Source organism: Odontomachus brunneus, unplaced genomic scaffold (assembly GCF_010583005.1).
Source record: "Odontomachus brunneus isolate Ranch 3 - 2012 unplaced genomic scaffold, Obru_v1 Obru_scaffold_006, whole genome shotgun sequence".
NCBI classification, from domain to species: Eukaryota; Metazoa; Arthropoda; class Insecta; order Hymenoptera; family Formicidae; genus Odontomachus; species Odontomachus brunneus.
Window position 1 is genome coordinate 1638197 of NW_022639456.1, and position 18762 is coordinate 1656958.

Genomic DNA, 18762 nt, shown 5'->3' on the forward strand with positions numbered 1-18762 from the left:
TCTGCCGTCTGCCGTCGTGCGTGTATCCGCGCTTCTCCTCCTCGTCGTCGGCGACTCGGGTCGGAGCCGCCGAGCGAAAGGGCATCGCCGCGCTTCCCGGCTCGTCGTCGAGAAGGCGTAACCGAATCGCCAGCCGGCGTGCCTCGACGATGACAGGCGCGCCCGGTCGTTCGCAAGCTCGCCAACTCGCTCGCCTCGTCTCGCCTCGACTCCGCTCCGAGCTGACAGGTGTTCGTGGCCACGCACGACGGCAGTCCCTGTCATCGGCGATCTCGCGACGCCGACACGGCGTACACCAGCCGAGCCGGTGTATCGCGCCCGGACTCATGGCGACCATGGCCGACCTTGTCACTTATTGGCGAGTCGCTGATGAATGGAGAATGCCCTCGTTGCCGTGCCCCACGGCGACGCTGCCCGACTCGCTGAGGCGAGATTTAAGAGTCGTCTCAACGATCTTTAGTATATCAAATCCGTGAGGATGATCTCCGTGTTGGGTTTGCGACAGCGACAACGCGACGATCGGTATAAGCTTCGTTTGATTGATTATCGAGATCTTTGGCGACATAATTTCTCATTCTCTTTCTCTCGCGATATGCTTCCGAGACGACATGTCACCATGGAATTTTCGTAGCGACGCTGTCAATGATACGCGAGACGTAATCGTAGAAATGTCAACAAGTACGAGCGGAGAAAAAGTCGCGTCCGTTGTGATTGCTGGTGCGCATGAATGAATTCGGGCGATAAATATTAGCCAAGGTGAAACAAATGTCGCGTAACGGATGGGTTAATGTACGTCAACGTGACGTTGTTACACGATAGCACGCCCGACAATACGGCGGAATTCGTCGCGTAATTCGTCATGTTTCCCATTACTTTTTTATCGAATTTTCGATGTGTTATTGTGCCGGCTTCGCGCGAGTCTCGCGACAAAGCGATCTATGCGAATATGTACACGCGTATTCGTGATTGATAACAGTAGCGTTATCGTTGTCACGGATCCGACTTGTCAGTGATATCATTGTCGCATAAACAATACTCTCTCGTCGCGGCTGAGCGCGATTTATTTCGCGTTCCATCGGAGATCATTCTCTGAGTCATGCGGAAAAGAGAAACCGACCGCGACGTCGAGCGCCGACACTCCAGGTGTGTGACTTTCAGGAAATTAGCGTTCATCAGACAGAAATATCGATGAGACGTTATCGAGACGGTTGAAAGACGGGTCAAAATTGGCGTTAACGAGAATTATGAGGGATTTTTAATTCAAGAATTAGACAGAATTACGTTTAGGACATGTTCGATCGTCAGCTTGTCGTTTGAACGTTCCTCTGTCTTTTGTTCTATGTCTCACTTGATACCCTAAATTAGAATTTAATGTTTTCTGTTTATGTATCGTCATTGTCACATTTTGGAGATCTTTTCATTTTGGGAACTCGTCTTATGTGAGACTCAAATTTTGTCAGAATTTGAGATCCAAATTTTTCAGAACTCTATGATATATGTGATATCATGGCCCGTATTAATAGCATTTTATGTCAGTATTAATAACATTTATATCAGTAACCACGATTCAATTGGAAAAACTCTTATCTAACTCTGAACTGAAATCTGAATATCTCACTTGAGACGAGTTTGAAGTAGTGACTATTAATATGGATCTATACTTGTAATCGTGATTCAACTGAAAAATTCAACACTGAACTCAAATCTGCCAATTCACTTTCCCGAGGAGTTTCGTGTAACGGCTATTAATCCTTATTTTCGGATATATAATTCTTGAAACGAAAAGAGAGCGTCGAGCTGTTTTCTTGAGCGAAGTGAAATTTTATTGTGCGACTTTCAGTCGTGTGCAACGATAACGGTGTGCAATAATAATAGTGGTAATAAAGGCGGGAGGTCGCTCGGCTGACTTTTCTCTCTCGTTTCTCCCTTTGATTCCCAATTAATTCGTCTGGTTCTCCAACTGACGAAGAATGTATGACACGCATCGAGTATCACGTTAACCGACTCGATGACTCATTAACCGGCATTCGTGGAAAGCAAGTATGGGCGTAAAACTCGGGCTACGTTACCAACGGATTTCCTTGGTAGTCACTGGTTATTATTAACTCATTTCTCTCGTAACAGTTATTATCATATATCAAAAATATGTCATTATCATTATTACATTGTTGGACGACACTTCATCCTTCGGATCATTTATCTGATAGATAATAGATACAATCATTATACAAAAAATCATCGAAATCGTTATCAGCCGCGTCTCGCATAAAATTTCCTCATTTCGTGGTTTACTCGAAAAATGTTTCAAAGCTGTCCGAATCGAAGTTTGGATTCCACTTTCGATCTCAATATTCCATTTAACGTCTACTTTGATATTCATATCAACCTCTGTTCTATTTAACGTACTGACTGTCGAGAAATTCTTTTTGGGACTTACAAGTGGCATTTTTCTGCCATTTTTCAAGTGCGTTTTTCTGCCATTTAGAAGCGCTGAGAGTAGGATCTAAGTCTCCATGTGTGTTACACCGATCCTTCAGAATATACAGACGTTAGAAAGTTCAGGTGGAAAGTAGGGCTGAAATTTCGACTCGGTCGAACGGTGTCAGGTCACTTCTAAAACGAGCAATTGATTTCGCGCGCAACAGTGCCTCGATTTGAAATTTGTTCGCGACGGCAGTAGCATCGATCAGAAACGGATTATTTTTGCAAGGAGAACTCGTGAAACGCGTTATTCGATTGGAGAGAGGGAATCGTAACAGGATATAGAAACATAGAGAAACAATATGAACGACACAACACGACATGAAACGGAACGAGGAACGGTGCGAAAACACCGGCAGCCTTTAAATCTACATTTGGATATTTCCGTGAGATCGCGGGCGATTCGACACTCTTGCAAACGGCAGATCGAAACGTCCATTTTCATTCGCGGAGCGAGATACTTTCAGTGGCGCATATACTCGGAAACCATTCGCACTGTCGTCTGCATTTGGTTCGTATTGATCTCCGTCCTGTTTTTAGGTAATTATTTATAACCCCCGAGCCCCTTCGTAACTCTCCAATCTAATACACGAATCATATATCCCCGCCGGCGTCGGAGGGAATTGCAGTCTGCATTTATATCGCACCGGTTATTATCTTTGTCGAGAGAGAGAGAGAGAGAGAGAGAGAGAAAGAGAGACGTCGCCACCGTTCTGCATAAAGATGATAAAAAAATGCGAGCATTCTCTTTATAAATAGCCGAGATTCCTTCATGACGAGATATGGCAAGCGCGAATCGCAACGAGACATTTTGAGCGCGCGGTATGAGATAATTTCCTCGCGAAAACAATCGATGTTTATTGCAATTGCGATCCGTATGCGCGTGCAAATGCGCATCTTTTTGCGGAGCGCATCGTGACCTTTTGTATTCGTTATCAGACGCTTTTATCATGCGAGTTACGACACAATCTCGTTGTTAGTTTCTCGTAAATTGGCTGAAACGGCGCCTCCCCTGGAATACATGACGACGATGCGTCGCCGAAGTCAGTCAGTTTCTCTGGAAAATTTAGAAAGAGAATGCCGCGAATAAGGGCGCATTTTTCGCAGCGCAATTTCACGTGGCGAACCGCCAGCCTCGCCTCGAGCTCGTTCACACACATTTCTTCTGAAATTAATAATTCTTGAGATTTTTCTCAGGAATTATTTCGATTCCCTTCGCGAATAGCCAACAATTTTCTCAGTGTACACACACAGAAAAGTATATACCGCGTTCAAGTGGATGTTACTTGCTCGAAGTATTTCATAAGTTTATGTATCCTCAGATCGATCATAGGTTCATCATACACATTAATTAAATTTACTCCAAATATATTCTGTATTCTAGTAAGATTAGCGCTTCAATCGAGAATATATTCTATAGAAACATGAAAACAAAAATTCGGTTTGTTTATCTATATAGAGTCAAGCCAGCTCTTTCTTCGATAAAATCTTTTATAATATTCTTGTAAAAAGAATGTATTCTTCTTTCGCAAGTGCATGATAATGAGCTTCGTTCAAATATATGATGAGTACACTGAGAGAAGAAATAGCTAAAAAATAACCAATGTTTATTCGGTATGTACTAATAATGTATTTATTTTTAAATCTAAATTCTTTCACTTAAGTAAAATAAATAATTATTTTTTCATGAAAGGTATATTTTTTATCTGAAAAAAAAATTTATAAGCAAATATATTATTAATACCCATCGAATAAATATTTTTTATTATTGTATTATTTATTATTATTATATTTAAATATTTTTTTTCTTGGTGTAGAAAACTAGTTAACTTTAAAACGTCGTGTTGTCGTCGAAATATTCACTCTTGGAAGATAACTATTACTTAAAAGAAGGGAAATAAACTAAGCAATCGCTGTTGTTAGCAGCACAAAGATATTTTTTTATGTGTGTACAGTCGCGGGCAGATAGATTGTCCGTCTTTTCTGTGTGAGTTTAGAAACGTATCCGTCTTGTCCGATGGAAGAATTCTTCCAACGCGCAAGACGTACTGGACGTTCCTAAACTCATAAAAGGAAAAAGCGGACGATCTGTCTGTTCGCGATTGTTGTACCGCGGATTCTTATACGGATCGCGTCGAATGCAATTGCTCGTTATTCATTGTTCGCGTTTACACGTGGAATCTCACGGTGCACTTTTTTTCGAGAATCAATCGCGGCGGATGTTATCAGCGCGTAACTCTTGTTTCCTCTTTCCCGGCTGATTATTTTCCCGAGTTGTTGTGGAGTGAGAGACACGCGTCTCGTCCTTCTGACGAGACACAATTCACCGCTCAGCTTCCTTGACCTGACCAGATAGTGCGTTTGCTCTCCCCGCGATTTCGCCTCGTGCACGAGAAGGTTATCCCTGCTATACCTCTGTGCCGGTTTACATAACGTCTCGCGTGCTAATCGCCTCAATGGCACCTCGCGCCTTCCAGCCACGTTCGCGTCCGAAAAAGCGCAGTCAGTTGTTCGCACGGTGTAGAATTCGAGGACGTTCGGAACTACTGAAGTCTTCGGTTTATCGGACGCACGCACACAAACAAACGCACGGACACGCACTCGACGATGCTTCGTCGAACATTGACCTACCTCAATATAGCGGTAACGTTGAAACGACGATGATTGTGCGATGTGCGAGAATTTTCCCGACGTGCAATTTTCAGGATCGCGCGCTGTTTCTGCGAAACGCGTGTCCTTGCTTGTAGGACGGTCTTATATCATCGTCTGTCACCAAATGAACATACCAGTCGCGTCTTCGCGCCTTCGAGATGTCGTCCTACGCAGGCGTGTTATGCAAATTAAATAACCGGATAAGGCTCGTAAATGATTCATCAAACTACGCGGCGGAAGTGAAAGGTGGGAGGGGGGGAGAGGGTATAAGAAAGCTATAGTTTCAGATAAGTGTAAACCCACGCGCGCGGATTGCGCACGGTGTAAATCCGGCCGCGGCAAAAGTCGATTAGCGCCAACTCTGTTTAACTCGATTTCTTCCCCGTGCTGTCCGTATCGTAGGCAGTAACGTAATCCAGAAAGGGATAGCTGACTCAGGGTAGTTAACCCGGACTGCCGGTGCGACTCGGCCTTAGTGCAGCACAAGTCGAGAAACGGGAACAATGATCGATCGCGCGAAAATTACACTCGGCCGTGAGAACGTCTCGAAATACGCGCGCGCTTCGAAAAAAAGGGAAGAGAAAAAATGCATATACTGAACGCGAAACATGGCGTCGAAGTTATATTAATTTCAGCGAAAGAATTCACGGACTCCGGTCGCGCTGTATCCCGCGCTAACGAACTTTATCGGTGCTTTGAATTATATCGGAAAATACGGGCGCGCGAAATTTTGCGCATTCCTCCTGCCCCGCATGGGTGAAAACGCGTAATTCTGGCGACACGCGCGACTGCCTAAACTGTTACGTAAATTTGGCGACTACCTCATTAGTTGGTTTGTGACGGTTGCGGCCCTTGTGAGCGACTCATGATCATTTATCTCACACTGAGAAAAATATTTCACATTTGTAACTATAATTACGTAGAGAAATGATCACTATAAATACCATTGGGGTCCAAAATAATTTTCTGCAATTTTTGTTACACAAAAAAGACATTTGGTTGGATTAGCCAAATTTTTGGTGAGATATGAACCGACTAGAAATTCTGATTGAATTTACCAGAACTCTGTTCAATTTAACAAGATTTCTGATAAACTTGGACAAAATTCTTGTGACTTCAATCGAAATTTTTTAGCTCATTTCACTAGAAATTTGGTTAATTCAATCGTTTTTTCCATGTAAGGTCATCATTTTTTTCTCTCAGAGAAAGAGAGAGAAGAGAGAGGTAAAGAGTGCACATGGAGGATGACGAAACAGAAATGCAAAATAAATACGAAAAGAGAACGATGGAAATTTGTCGAAAGCAATATGTTACGTAAAATGTAATAATATGAAAATCCGAGTGAGACTTTTAGCGAATATTTTATTGCAGCAATATAATAAAAGATTTACATTATTTTATACTGGAAAAAGGATTTTGTGGTCGGAATGAAAATTTAGGTTAAAATTGAATCAACCAAATATTTGGTAATAACAAGCAAAAAATCTAATTGCTGTTTGACACGAGTAAAAAACATGGTAATGCCACATCGTATGTATTAAATATTTTCATTTCAAAAATAATTTTTTCAGTACGATGTAAATTTCATATTTAATATGGTATAGTTTATGTGCTTCATAAATGTAATTGAAACAATTGTATATATATATATTTATTACCATTCAGCTATATACATTAAATAGCCAAGAAGGGGACTTGGTTTACATTAAACAACTACCTCACACATTTCATACATCCTCCATTCATTCATTCTTTCCGTTCCTCCATACTTTCTATATCTATATCACATTAAATTCTCCTCTCTCTTTCTTCTTTCCTTTACCCTATTTCATTTTGTCCTTTTTCTTTTTCTTTTTCTCCTACTCTTTCTCTCTCTTTGATTTTACCCTCCCTTTCTCTCCTGAAACAATTGTAAAGTTTTCATTACTGGTAGTCCCACGTCGTGATAGTCATGCAAGTCAAACCAAAAGTGATTGAGTCAATGATACTTTACTTGAACGAACGAAATTCGTTTAAGCCAATTTTTAATCGATTGAACGAATTATAGTTGCTGTTACCAATGATTCAATGATTGCGATTTGATCAATAACTATATCGACGCAACTTATTATTACATTAATCTGCTCAATACACAGAGAGAACGATTTATGGAATCAATGTTTCCTTGGAATAGTCCGAACAAATTATTTGGTTGACATAACAAAAATATTTCTTTGGAACTAAACCGCAAGTAAGCATTTTTATTACGTCAAACAAAAGTTCGTTCGATCAATCAAAAAATTCGTTTGGACTATTCCAAAGAAGTTTATTTTATTCAACCAAATCGTTCTCTCTGTGTAGATACAGTATTTCTTTGAAGGCGGGTTACCGTCGATTCTGTCGGTCCAGCTGTTTTTTATTCTCAGTGTATCTGGATGAATAATTGACAACCACCTGGACCACCGCCCTTACTGATACAGAAGCTTAAGAACTCGGCCGTTTCGCGCTGAATTCGCGGCTCAACGCCACGTCACATTCGGAGCGCAACACACGAGGCGGAGGGCTTTGCGCAAATTTTGCTTGAAGCACAAACGCAAGAACGGCTCGCGTTTGCGCGCCCGTAACGTCGAAATCGGAGCCGCCGTTGTATCGATTTCAATCCACGTTTGTGCACAAGGTAGAGCTCGCGTCTCGCGCGCTCAACTTCGGACAACATTAATTATTCTGACCGACGACACGGTCGCGCTGTCATTAACGTCGTCGACTACGGTTGGAATATCATCCCCGGGCTCAGCTATTCTGCCGCGCGGAAAGAAATTTGCGGAGCGGAAATCCAACCGCGGCGGAAACGCGATATCGATCGCGGGAACGACACGAACGATACACTCCTCTCTCGCCCGTCCAGATCCCCTCCTTGTGTCGCGCCGCGTTACGGCCGCGCGATGCCTATAATCGTTCCTTAATTGTATGCAAATATCGTATCGATTAAGCGCACACAGAGACCGAACGACAACTGGGACGATAGAGAGACGAACGGGCCTGCCTGCGAATTTCACGTCGGGCGTTGTGTATTCGTTTGCGCCGCGTCGATGGGGGAAAAGAGGAACTCCGCGTTGACCGGTCGGCCGAAAACCCCGCCGTGCGGGAAATACATCGATACCTTAGTATCGGAGTTTGTTTTATGACGTGACTTAATGGAGACCGCGTTGAAAAAAGGATTTTGTTGTCGAAATGAAATGTTAGTACGCCACACCAGAATTTGCTTAATCCTTTTGAGCCATACATTTTATTTCTCGGTGAGGTTCCCTCAAATTTGGCACGCCGGGGATTTCGGGATCACTGATTACGAATTTGAGGTGAAACAGTTAAAACTCTGGACGGCTGCTCCGATATAGCGACCATAAATTTTCAAAATTAGCAATCTTGCTTCTAGCACTGTGCAGAAATATAACGATGATATTTCCTCGATATATGAGAAAGAGATATTTGCGTTTTTGACAAAAAGTTTGCAGCAAATATATTATCAATATTTTAAGTTAAATGTTATCATCAATATTTACAGTTTCTTGTAAAAAATATGGCTTATAGAAAATTTCGAAAAAATGTGCCAAAGAGAATAAGTCCTGAATGAGTCTTAAAATGATTTTTGTCCGAAAAAATGCCTTTTGTTAGTTTTATTCGTTTAGAAAAATTTAACAATTAAACATTCAAAATTATTCTTTTACTTGTTTTCAGTTTCTTGTGTTTATATGCACGGAAAAAAGGTTTGGTTGAATTAACCAAATATCTGGTCGAATATAAACAATCCAGAAATTCCGATTGAAGTAACCCGAATTCTGTTTAAGTTAACAAGATTTTTGGTTGACTTAAACAGAATTCGGGTTACTTCAATCGGAATTTTTGGATCGTTCATATTCGACCAGATATTTGGTTAATTTAACCAAACCTTTTTTTCCGTGTGTGAGAGAATGTATAGTAATAATATAATCGACTATGTTTGCCGCAATAAGTTGTTAAAGTCACTAAAAATGAAGAAAAAATAGGTGGGACTAATGTCCCGCACTGAGAGAAAAATGTATGATATTTGGAACTATAATGGCATAGTAAAAAGATTATAGTTAGGAATATAATTTTTATAGTAAATGTTACCATAATATTTGTAATATTTACAATATTAGCATAGTATAACTGACCCGTGTAAAATTTTTACCAAGAATTATAATTATCTGAAATAAAAAATATAGTAAGGTAGCAAATATTGAATGGTAAGAGAAATTAACTATTTTATATAGTCAATACAATTGGAATATTTGGCAAATATAGGTACATGTAACTATATTCCCAAAAGGTGCTTTACCATATATATAAAGTAATAAGATGGTGACTATAAATCTGTGTTCATTCTACTATATTTTCATGTTTAGATGAACTATAAATATATGTTTGAGGCCAAAACGAACTATAAAATATAGTGAGATTATAGTTATTCCAACTATTTTTTTCTCTCAGTGCAATGTGGCTCAAAGGATTAAAATGGTGTCGACCAAATGTTTGGTAATTGCAACCAAAAGATTTAATTGCCACTTGTGTGCTTTGCTCTCTCACTAATATTTTACCCACTTGACAGAAGTAAAAGAAATGGCAATGCCAACCACATCGCATGTACCAGATATTTCCGTTCTAAATGCAAAAATAATTTTTTATAGAGACACGAGATACATATCAAGCGACATATTCAGACTCCGCGCGAAAATATACGATTGACCTTACGAGGCTCGTCGTGTACGCTCAGGTGTGTTTTGAATTTCAAATACCTTTTCTTGTAGACTCGCCAAAGAGAAAACTGCCTTTGTTCGTGGAAATGTGGCCGAAAGTGCGGAAGCTTTAATTCGTATGCGCGTCGTTAAACAATCTGTGCAACTCCCGTACAACAATCAGAACATTCACTATGCCGACTAGAAATTCATCCCATCGCTCCAAGCAACTATCTAGCTCATATAAGCTGATGTTATTGGGTCTTGATAATAAATAAGAGTCTATTTATTTATAATTTTTATTGTTAATAAGGCTCTGATTGCTACACTGCATAGAAAAAAAGAATTTCGGGTAAACCTATTTTTCTGAAATTCTGAATTCTGCTTCAGTTAATCAGAAATTTTGATAATTCAATCTGAATTCTGACAACTTCAACATTTCACCGAAAATGTTTTATTGCAAGCAAAAAAAAGTTTGGTTGAATTTCCAGTGAAAAATACGAACGAATCAGAAATTCCGTCGAAGTTACTAGAATTCTGTTCGAGTTGGCAAGATTTCTGATTAACTTAAGCAAAATTCTGCACATTTTGATTCTCGCGTTAAATAACTTTGACTTCGGAATATTCTGGTTTGCTTAATCAGGACTGTAAGATAAATTTCTAGTCGGGATATCACGCGACATCCTGCGACTTTGAAGATGAAAATATACTTCGAAAATATACTTGCGCGCGCGACGACTGTGACACGGTAACAGCACGCAATAACGCTTTATAGATACTTCGTTCAATGAGATTTTCATTTTTACGACGACGGCATTAAACTTGTAATGAAAGAAAACCTGCGGCCCACCGTGGTCGCGAAGGAAATCCTACCACGATCGATCAGACGACCGGTTTTGGCTCTTTACGTTGAAGCGGAATATTATTATTCCCGAGAAGTGTGCCAATGAGATATTTTCGCGACATTCCTCTTCACTTATTTATGAGTATCGGTTTGTGGCGCATCGTGCGAGAAACGGGCCGATTAAATTCGAGATTTATTTGAAGAATTCGTTCCAACGGACATCTGCGATATCCAGAGAGAGAGAGAGAGAGAGAGAGAAAGGAAGAAAGAGAGAGAAATCTTTGGCGTATCGTCTTAATCTTCGATGTTAAATGGCGCACGGAGAAACGTTCTTTATTTTTGTTATCGTTGCACAAAGAAGGAGTTTGTTGTTACGGCACAGAACGAGAGTTTTCGATTGATAAACCAATTTACGAAGTTTACGAGGCGTGAGCTTGACTTTCCTCCTTTCTCTCTCTCTTCTTCCTTTCGATACGATTAGACGTTCGTGCCGACGACCCACGTCGAGAAATTGGGGTCTCAATCTGTTCAATCAACGTACGAAATCGAGGCATTATTCTTCCTTCGAGATGTGCCGGTGCACGCATCTCTTTTTCAATGCGAAGATCGCGCGCGTCGATTCTGTTTCATTAGCATGAATGTACCGGCAAGTCGATTCTCCCTATAGATGCCACCTAGGTTACTTCACGGTAACGTCGACTCCTTCGATTTCGGCGATCTAAACTCGAGATGCCGATTTCGACGCGGCGCGTTTTAAAGCCGCCGCGAGCTCGCGCTGTTTCACGCTCACAATACAAGTGAGAATACGTCGTTGATCTTGATGTGACGACAATCTCGGTCACAGGTTAATTACTCGATCGGCTTAAATTGAATCATTAAGAGATCTCGTCCGTCCTTACGTCTGCAATCTGATCGTATGTGAGAGACGGACGATAAGAGAGATATGTACGACGATCATTTTTATTATGAATACAAGACAGGTGTATGTTTTTCTATTTTTTTTATCGCAACATAGAGGATTGTTCTATTGAGGACAAGACGAATCGCCGTCATTCGAATGAAGGCTATTGTATACGCGAGAGGAAGGAAGTCTTATCGGGATGAAAACGTACAGCGTAGCGTGTGTGCATGCGTGTAATCGTGATTGGTGACGAGACATTGATGTCACGCGCGTATGAATATATTTCTGTTTGCGTCCCAGCTTATGCAAAGAACATGTCGAATCGACGTATCTTAATTAGCAAACGACTCGCTTAATGCCCAAACATAATCTTGCGTCAACATTCGTGTTTGAAGTATCAGGACATCGTAAAAATACACTCGTGAAATTTGCTTGTGTGTGTTTCGGTAGTGAAGTTTGTCCATATGTATAAATTTCTCTGATACACGTGGAAAATAAAAAGTTTAGTTGAATTAACCAAATTTCTCTGATGAAATATGAACGAACCAAAAAGGTTTCCGGTTGAAGCAATCAGAGTTCTGTTAACAAGATTTCTGATTAATTTGGACAAAGTTCTGGTGACTTCAACCGAAATTTTCTGGTTCGTTTATTTCAATTTGGTTAATTCAACCAAAGGCTTTTTATCTGGTGCAGCACACAAGAATAATTATACTGTAAATAATTGTACTAATGATACAATTATTTAAAATACTACAGAAAAGTTATTAAACATATACTGAGAGGAGAAATGTCTAAAAAATTAAAAAAAAAAAGTATTTATTCGTTGAGTAAATACTAATATATTATACACACATATTTATTTACACTAGAAATTATAAAATAATAAAAAATATAAAATATTTTCCACAAAGAAGGAAATATACATTTTCTCAAAACCCTTGCTTTTCATGAGAGCAATTTCGTTTATTCTATTGAAATGATAAAATTTAGGTTTAAGTAAACACGTTATCAGTACCTACTGAGTAAATACTTTTTCTCTCAGTGCAATTCACAGTTGTCTTGCGCGAGTTATAGCTTCGATGTAGCTCATATCGGTCATAAGGCACAACGTATCGTAATCGGTATGCAAATACTATCAATCGATAGTTCAGTGGCTCATATCTAACAAACATTTGTGCTCTCTTTGTTACAGGCTCAGTCGGACGACGACGATGTGGCGGACGACGTGTCCGTCAACGTCGGGGCGCCGGATGACTTCATGACGGAATTCTTCGCGGAGGTGAGTGACGAACTAATTCGTTCCCGCGGCGTTTTATTTCCGGCGCCGCGGTTCTCAACGATCGAAAGTAGGTTAAACCGGTATTGTAGGCGCGCAAGAGAGAGAGAGAGGGAGAAAGTATCGCGTTTGCAAAAGTATTGCGTCCTCTTAACGAGGACAATGCACGATTTCTTTTTCCGCTTCTTTCGATGCACGTGAGAGGAGGTGGGAGAATAGATTCCTCGAACGTCTCGCGTAAAGGGATAACGTGAGGGTGTATCGCTCGTATATAAATTTCCGTCATTGAGACTGCCGCGAATTCAATAGCTCGCGCCCGCGCCGGAGAGCGGGATGGCGTATTTCGCCAAGATCTCGCGCTGTGGCATTCTTGCGCGATGCTTTCGCGTTTTATTGATCGCGTCGGCTCAGACTCTCCGCGGAGTTTTAACCTTTCGTATCCAATAACGTGTATAACGCGCCGCCACACGCTCTCTCTCTCTCTCTCTCCTGCCGCCCTTCGCGACGGGATGCGCCTCGCACAGCATCCCGCATAAGCGATTCGCGATATTTCCTCTGTAGTATGCACGTGCGCGTGCACGGCGTATATCTGGCCGCTCGAGCGTGGATTTTTATGAGCCGATGCGCGGCCGAAATTCGCGCGAGCGAGCTCGCGCGATTCGCCGACGTGGAATCCCTAACGAGCATCGGCAGCTGTACCCATTACATCTCGCGCCAATGGCATCACTTAATCAGCTTATGCGGTATTACGACGAAATTGCGAGCACACTCGGTTGCTGCCGAAAGCGGCGCCCTCCCGTCCCTTTTCGCGTGTTAAATATACCCGCGAGGACGATTGCAAATGTTTCGAGGATCATCGAACGATAATCACCGCACCGGGAAAATGTAATTAGGCTTCGCGTCATTTCGATATTAATTCGGGGAGCCGCTTCTGAAATAAATCTATGGCGTCTCGTGTGCACAGGGAGAATTTTATAGCCAAAATCGTGCTTTAGGACTTCGTAGCCGAAGAGTGGGTTGCCATTCCGCGGTAATTTATTCCATCCTTTCATCTCGTGTGTGCTACTTGTATCTTAGCAATTGAAATGTATTGTTGAAACACTTTCCATGTTTTTAACGACATTTACTGCGTTCCTTAGCGAGATAGACTTTACTGATCTTCTGTTTCTGGACTATTAAAAACGTGACTTACAAGTAAACCTATCCAAAAGGTATAGACGTTTTTGGTTTGCTGATTATAAATATGAGGTCGAATGTGTAAAATTATTTGTATAAATAATAAAATGTTTAAACAAAATATGTAAAAAGTTTACAAAAATTATTTATACAAATAATTTCTCGGTTTGGCCGAGATTCGAACCATTTTTTACTAATTTAGCACATATTTGAAATATTTGGGTTGGAATCTTGGCCAAAGAAATTTAGAATGATTCGTGTCTCAGCTACGTCAATTTTGTTAAAATTTTAATGAAAATTGTCGAATTTCGATTTGACCGAGATTCGAACCATTTTTTACTAATTTAACACAGATTTGAGATATTTAGGTTGGAATCTCGGGAAGAAATTTAGAATAGTTCGTGTCTCAGCTATGCCGGTTTTGATAATATTATTTAATATCTTATCTTATCTATATCTTGTATTCAATTTTATTTCTTTATACATTTTTTGCACTATTGATTATAGGAGTAAGAACATTAAAAAGCTATAAACTGCCAGTGAAACTTAAAGTGGGCCAAAATGAAAAAATATGATTTAAATATTTTTTGTGCTTCTACATTTGTGCCAAATTAGAAAGAAATCGGAGTGTACTTTTTGGGTAGGTTTATTTGTTAGTAAAATTGGAAAGAATTTATATGTGAAAGAAGAAATTATAATATTTTCTTCGTGTATTTTTGTGAAAAAGGGAAATTGCTATCCGTTTAACTGCGATCGGCGAGTCTGGGGAACCGTCGAGAATAACGAGGTCAATACGCGATTTTTGTTTTATGCACACAGAGAGGATTTTATAGTCCAAATTACCATAGAATTTTGAGACCGGGGAATAGATGGACATTTTGCAGTAATTGCACTCAGAGAAGATGATGTAGGGATGGCGATTATATAGGTGATAACTACACGAGTTTTTAAAATTTAGAATTAATGTATGTAGCTTTAATAACTTTTAGCTTATTATATAACTTTAGCTTATTGCAAACTGAAGCTTTGGTCGCAATAAAAAAACTACAGAATAGTTTATTAAACTATATATATAAATACACATACATTACAATTCTATATGCAAAACTCGTAGTTGTCACTCGTGTATTTGTTGTCACCATGTTTTTTTCTGAGTGTGACAATCCTTTCATTTCATACATTTTACTTGTATCTTAAAAACTAAAATGTGTTATTAAAAATTTTCTATGTTTTTAGCGAAATTTATTACGTTTTTCAACAAGATAGACTTCACTGGCAATCTACACTGAGAAAAGATACTCGATATTTGTAACTATAATACTATAATTACATAGAAAAGTAATTACAACGCGAAAAAAGCTGTGTTTGATTAGCCCACATATAAATCTGGTGGATCAGACATATTGTTTTTGACACAATGAAACAGAATGAAAATAACAGTGATATATTCTTTGTATACGTGTGTGAAAAATAAATCACCTTCGTGGAATGCGAGAAAGTTGTCCTCTCTTTATCTTTCTTTATCTCTAGAAATATCTCCCCTGCGCGAAATTGTGATTTGTTGTCATAGATAGGAGAAATCGCGTCGCTCGGAATACGAAATAGCTCGTAGCATCGTGAAACCAGCGTATCGTTCCGTTCCGTCGAGATTGCGAAGATTCGAGTACGTTGAAGGAAATAGTTTCACGATGTCGGGATAATCGCGAATTACTTCGTCGAGTCAGCACGAGGTCGTAAATTTTCTCTCTGATTAACGCAAATTTTTACTAGAGACACCAAGTTCAAGAAGTAAATATATGCTATATTTGTATGATCTTATATTCAATATAAAGCTAATTCGTTTCGGCCGAGTCAGCGTGATGGCGAGCGTCGTAAGAACGTTATGAATAAAAGAGCAGCTTGAAGAAAAGATTATTCGCAGAACTGCACGAAAGACGCGTAATGTAGAGCATGCGGTTTCGTTTCATCTCTATTTTTCCTCTTTTTTCTCTTTCTTTAAAAAAAAGTCACTTTTCCTCTTTTTTTCCCGAGGCGTCCGCTTCATTTTTATTCATACGACCCATTTACAGACAAACGCCTTAAAATGCGAGGCACAGGGAAATAATTCTCTTTCATAACGTGAGATATGTGTCCCTGAACAAATGCTTCCGCATCCACTGCATCCGTGCGAGAGAAAGAGAGAGAGAGAGAGAGAGAGAGCGCATTCGCCTGATTTTCATTCGCGTGACCCGCGCCGTTACACGTTGAAACGCGGTTTTCCCGATACCGAACAATCTTCATCGGCGTAATTTCGCAACGATGGCGTGCGGCCATGTAACTAATTAAAAGTTACCTCGATATCCGGCTCGGCTTTAACCGCTGCGTCGGAGATCAATTCGCGCTCGTCCTCGTCGTCGTCGTCGAGGCGCCGATCGGTGCCGATTAAAGACGGAAAACAAAGAGAGACAGAGAGAGAGAGGAGGAGGAGGCGGAATTGCTCGCGATCCGCGAATCGCACAGTATATATATAATTACCGCGGCGATTCCGCCGCGTCGGGCAATAATTACCGCGGGACGATGCGCCATTTCTCACGCGGCCGTTTCGCCAACAGTTTCGTAGGAGTGCGTTTGACGTTTACGAGTGCGCGGTGGCCGCCGCCACAGGCCGCCCCGGCGGCGGAAAACAATGCTCGTGAAATCCCGTCTGTGCCGTTCCGCCCCGCCTGCGGACGGATGCCGTGGACGTACGTCGGATTTGAACGCGCGGTCGAATACGCGATCGCGACGCGATCTTTCGGCCCGCGCGGACAATTCAATCAAATGCAGACGCGGCCGCCGGCAGAGTCACCCCGTGTCGAAATTTTGATGCTACTATGATGCTTTTGATGATGCTATGATGACAGTTTACACCTATTTAGAGGTTTATAGCCTAGGTAAAACCTACTTTGCGATATTGATACTCATTAACTTCTCTTTTGAACATTTAACTCTACACTGAGAGAAAAATATAGTTGCCTTTGGCGTCAGCTATACTCTTTTGTGATTTTAACCACAAAAATTATTAGAAAAACCATTGTTTTAATAACTGTTATTAGAAAAATGGTTCTTCAAATTATTTTTCTGGTTAAAATCACAAAAAAGTATAGTCGAAAGCAACTATATTTTTCTCTCAGTATACTTTGTCAAAATTTTGACGCTCTTAAAAATAGTTTGAGCCTACTTAGATAATCTACAACCTAGGTGAAGCCTATTTTGACGATATTGACACTCATTTCCGAGACGAAATTTTGACCCTATGTTGAACCTTGAATTCTATAGAATACATATATTCTAGGAACTAAAACTTCTATTCGTAGCTGAACCTACTTTACTTCCTAAGATCCTACTATTATAAACCTACTTTGACGCTAAAGAAAGCGAAAACGGGAATTTCAGACATCATCAGGGTCAAAGTAGGAGTAAATTATATCATTAGAATTAAACCTACTTTGCTATCTTAGCTCCTACTACGGTGTAGAATTCAAGGTTCAACATAGGGTTAAAATTTCAACTCGGGATGCCGGCTCACCGAAATATGACACTACCCAACCCGAATCGAAATTTTGACCCTATGTTGAATCTTGAATTCTACACCGCAGGAGCTAAGATAGAAAAATAGGTTTAATTCTAATGATATAATTTACTTCTACTTTGACCTTGATGATGTCTGAAATTTCGGTTTTCGCTTTCTTTAGCGTAAAAGTAGGTTATATAATAGTAACGTCTTAAGAAACAAAGTAGGTTCAGTTGCGAACTTCTATTGAAGCTTTAGCTCCTACATAGAATATATGTATTTTATAGAATTCAAGGTTCGACAGGTCAAAATTTCGACTCGGAAATGAGTGTCAATATCATCAAAATAGGTTTCTAGGTTGTAAATTATGTAAATAGGCTCAAACTATTTTTAAGAGCATCAAAGTAGCGTAAAAATTTTGACAAGGTAAAGTTAAAGGTTCAAAGGAGAAGTTAATGAGTATCAATATCGTCAAAGTAGGTTTTACCTAGACTATAAACCGTCTAAGTAAGCAAACTATCGTTAAGAGCGTCAAAATTTCGACTCGGACGGCTGCTTTTTCCTCGACAAACGATCGCCGCGATTCGATTCGCGTTACGTAAGCGTGTGAGACACGCGACGCGAGGTAACGTCGACGCGGATTACGTTATTTCGCGATACTGTGCGCGAACACAGTCACGATGGATCGATATATTTCACGTTGCCCACGTTCGCCCACGGGGGCAAGTCTCAAGAAGGAAGTAAATGAAATTACTTGGCAGCCACGTGTCGCGGTCATCGCGTCGAGCACGTAGTACACGGGGAAAATGTTGTGCAGAGAAAATTACGTCGAAATAATATTTTCTTTTTACAGTGTTATTCGGGAGGTTGGGTTATACTGAGGTTGTAGTTTTAATTACTATGCAAATAGTAGATTTGACGATCTACTCGGTATGCTCTCTAATTACAAGGAAACCATTTTTTAAATTGAATCTCATTACTAGTGATAATAACCTCAGACACATGTCATTACTACTATTTTATTACAGAAAATATAATTAAGACCAAAAATAATTATAATTTTAGTTAGATCAACCATTTTCTTCTCTCAGTGCGTATGAGCAAATTTCAAGCGACTAAAGTGATTTAAAGTCGGCTAAATTAGAAAACTTCCCAATTTCACATTTT

General features: G+C 40.2%; 1 protein-coding gene across 6 annotated transcripts in view; it reads left to right on the forward strand.

Moving 5' to 3' along the window:
• The window catches only part of LOC116852331 (syntaxin-1A), a 102126-nt gene that overhangs the window by 468 nt on the left and 82896 nt on the right, over positions 1 to 18762 (forward strand). For all 6 annotated transcript variants that reach the window (XR_004379755.1, XR_004379751.1, XR_004379752.1 and 3 more), the window contains exon 2: positions 12804 to 12890. Coding sequence is in view for 2 of the 6 variants with exons in the window: in XM_032832595.1 (XP_032688486.1) it covers positions 12804 to 12890 (87 nt within the window). In the remaining 4 variants the exon portion in view is untranslated. The remainder of the gene's footprint in view (positions 1 to 12803; positions 12891 to 18762) is intronic.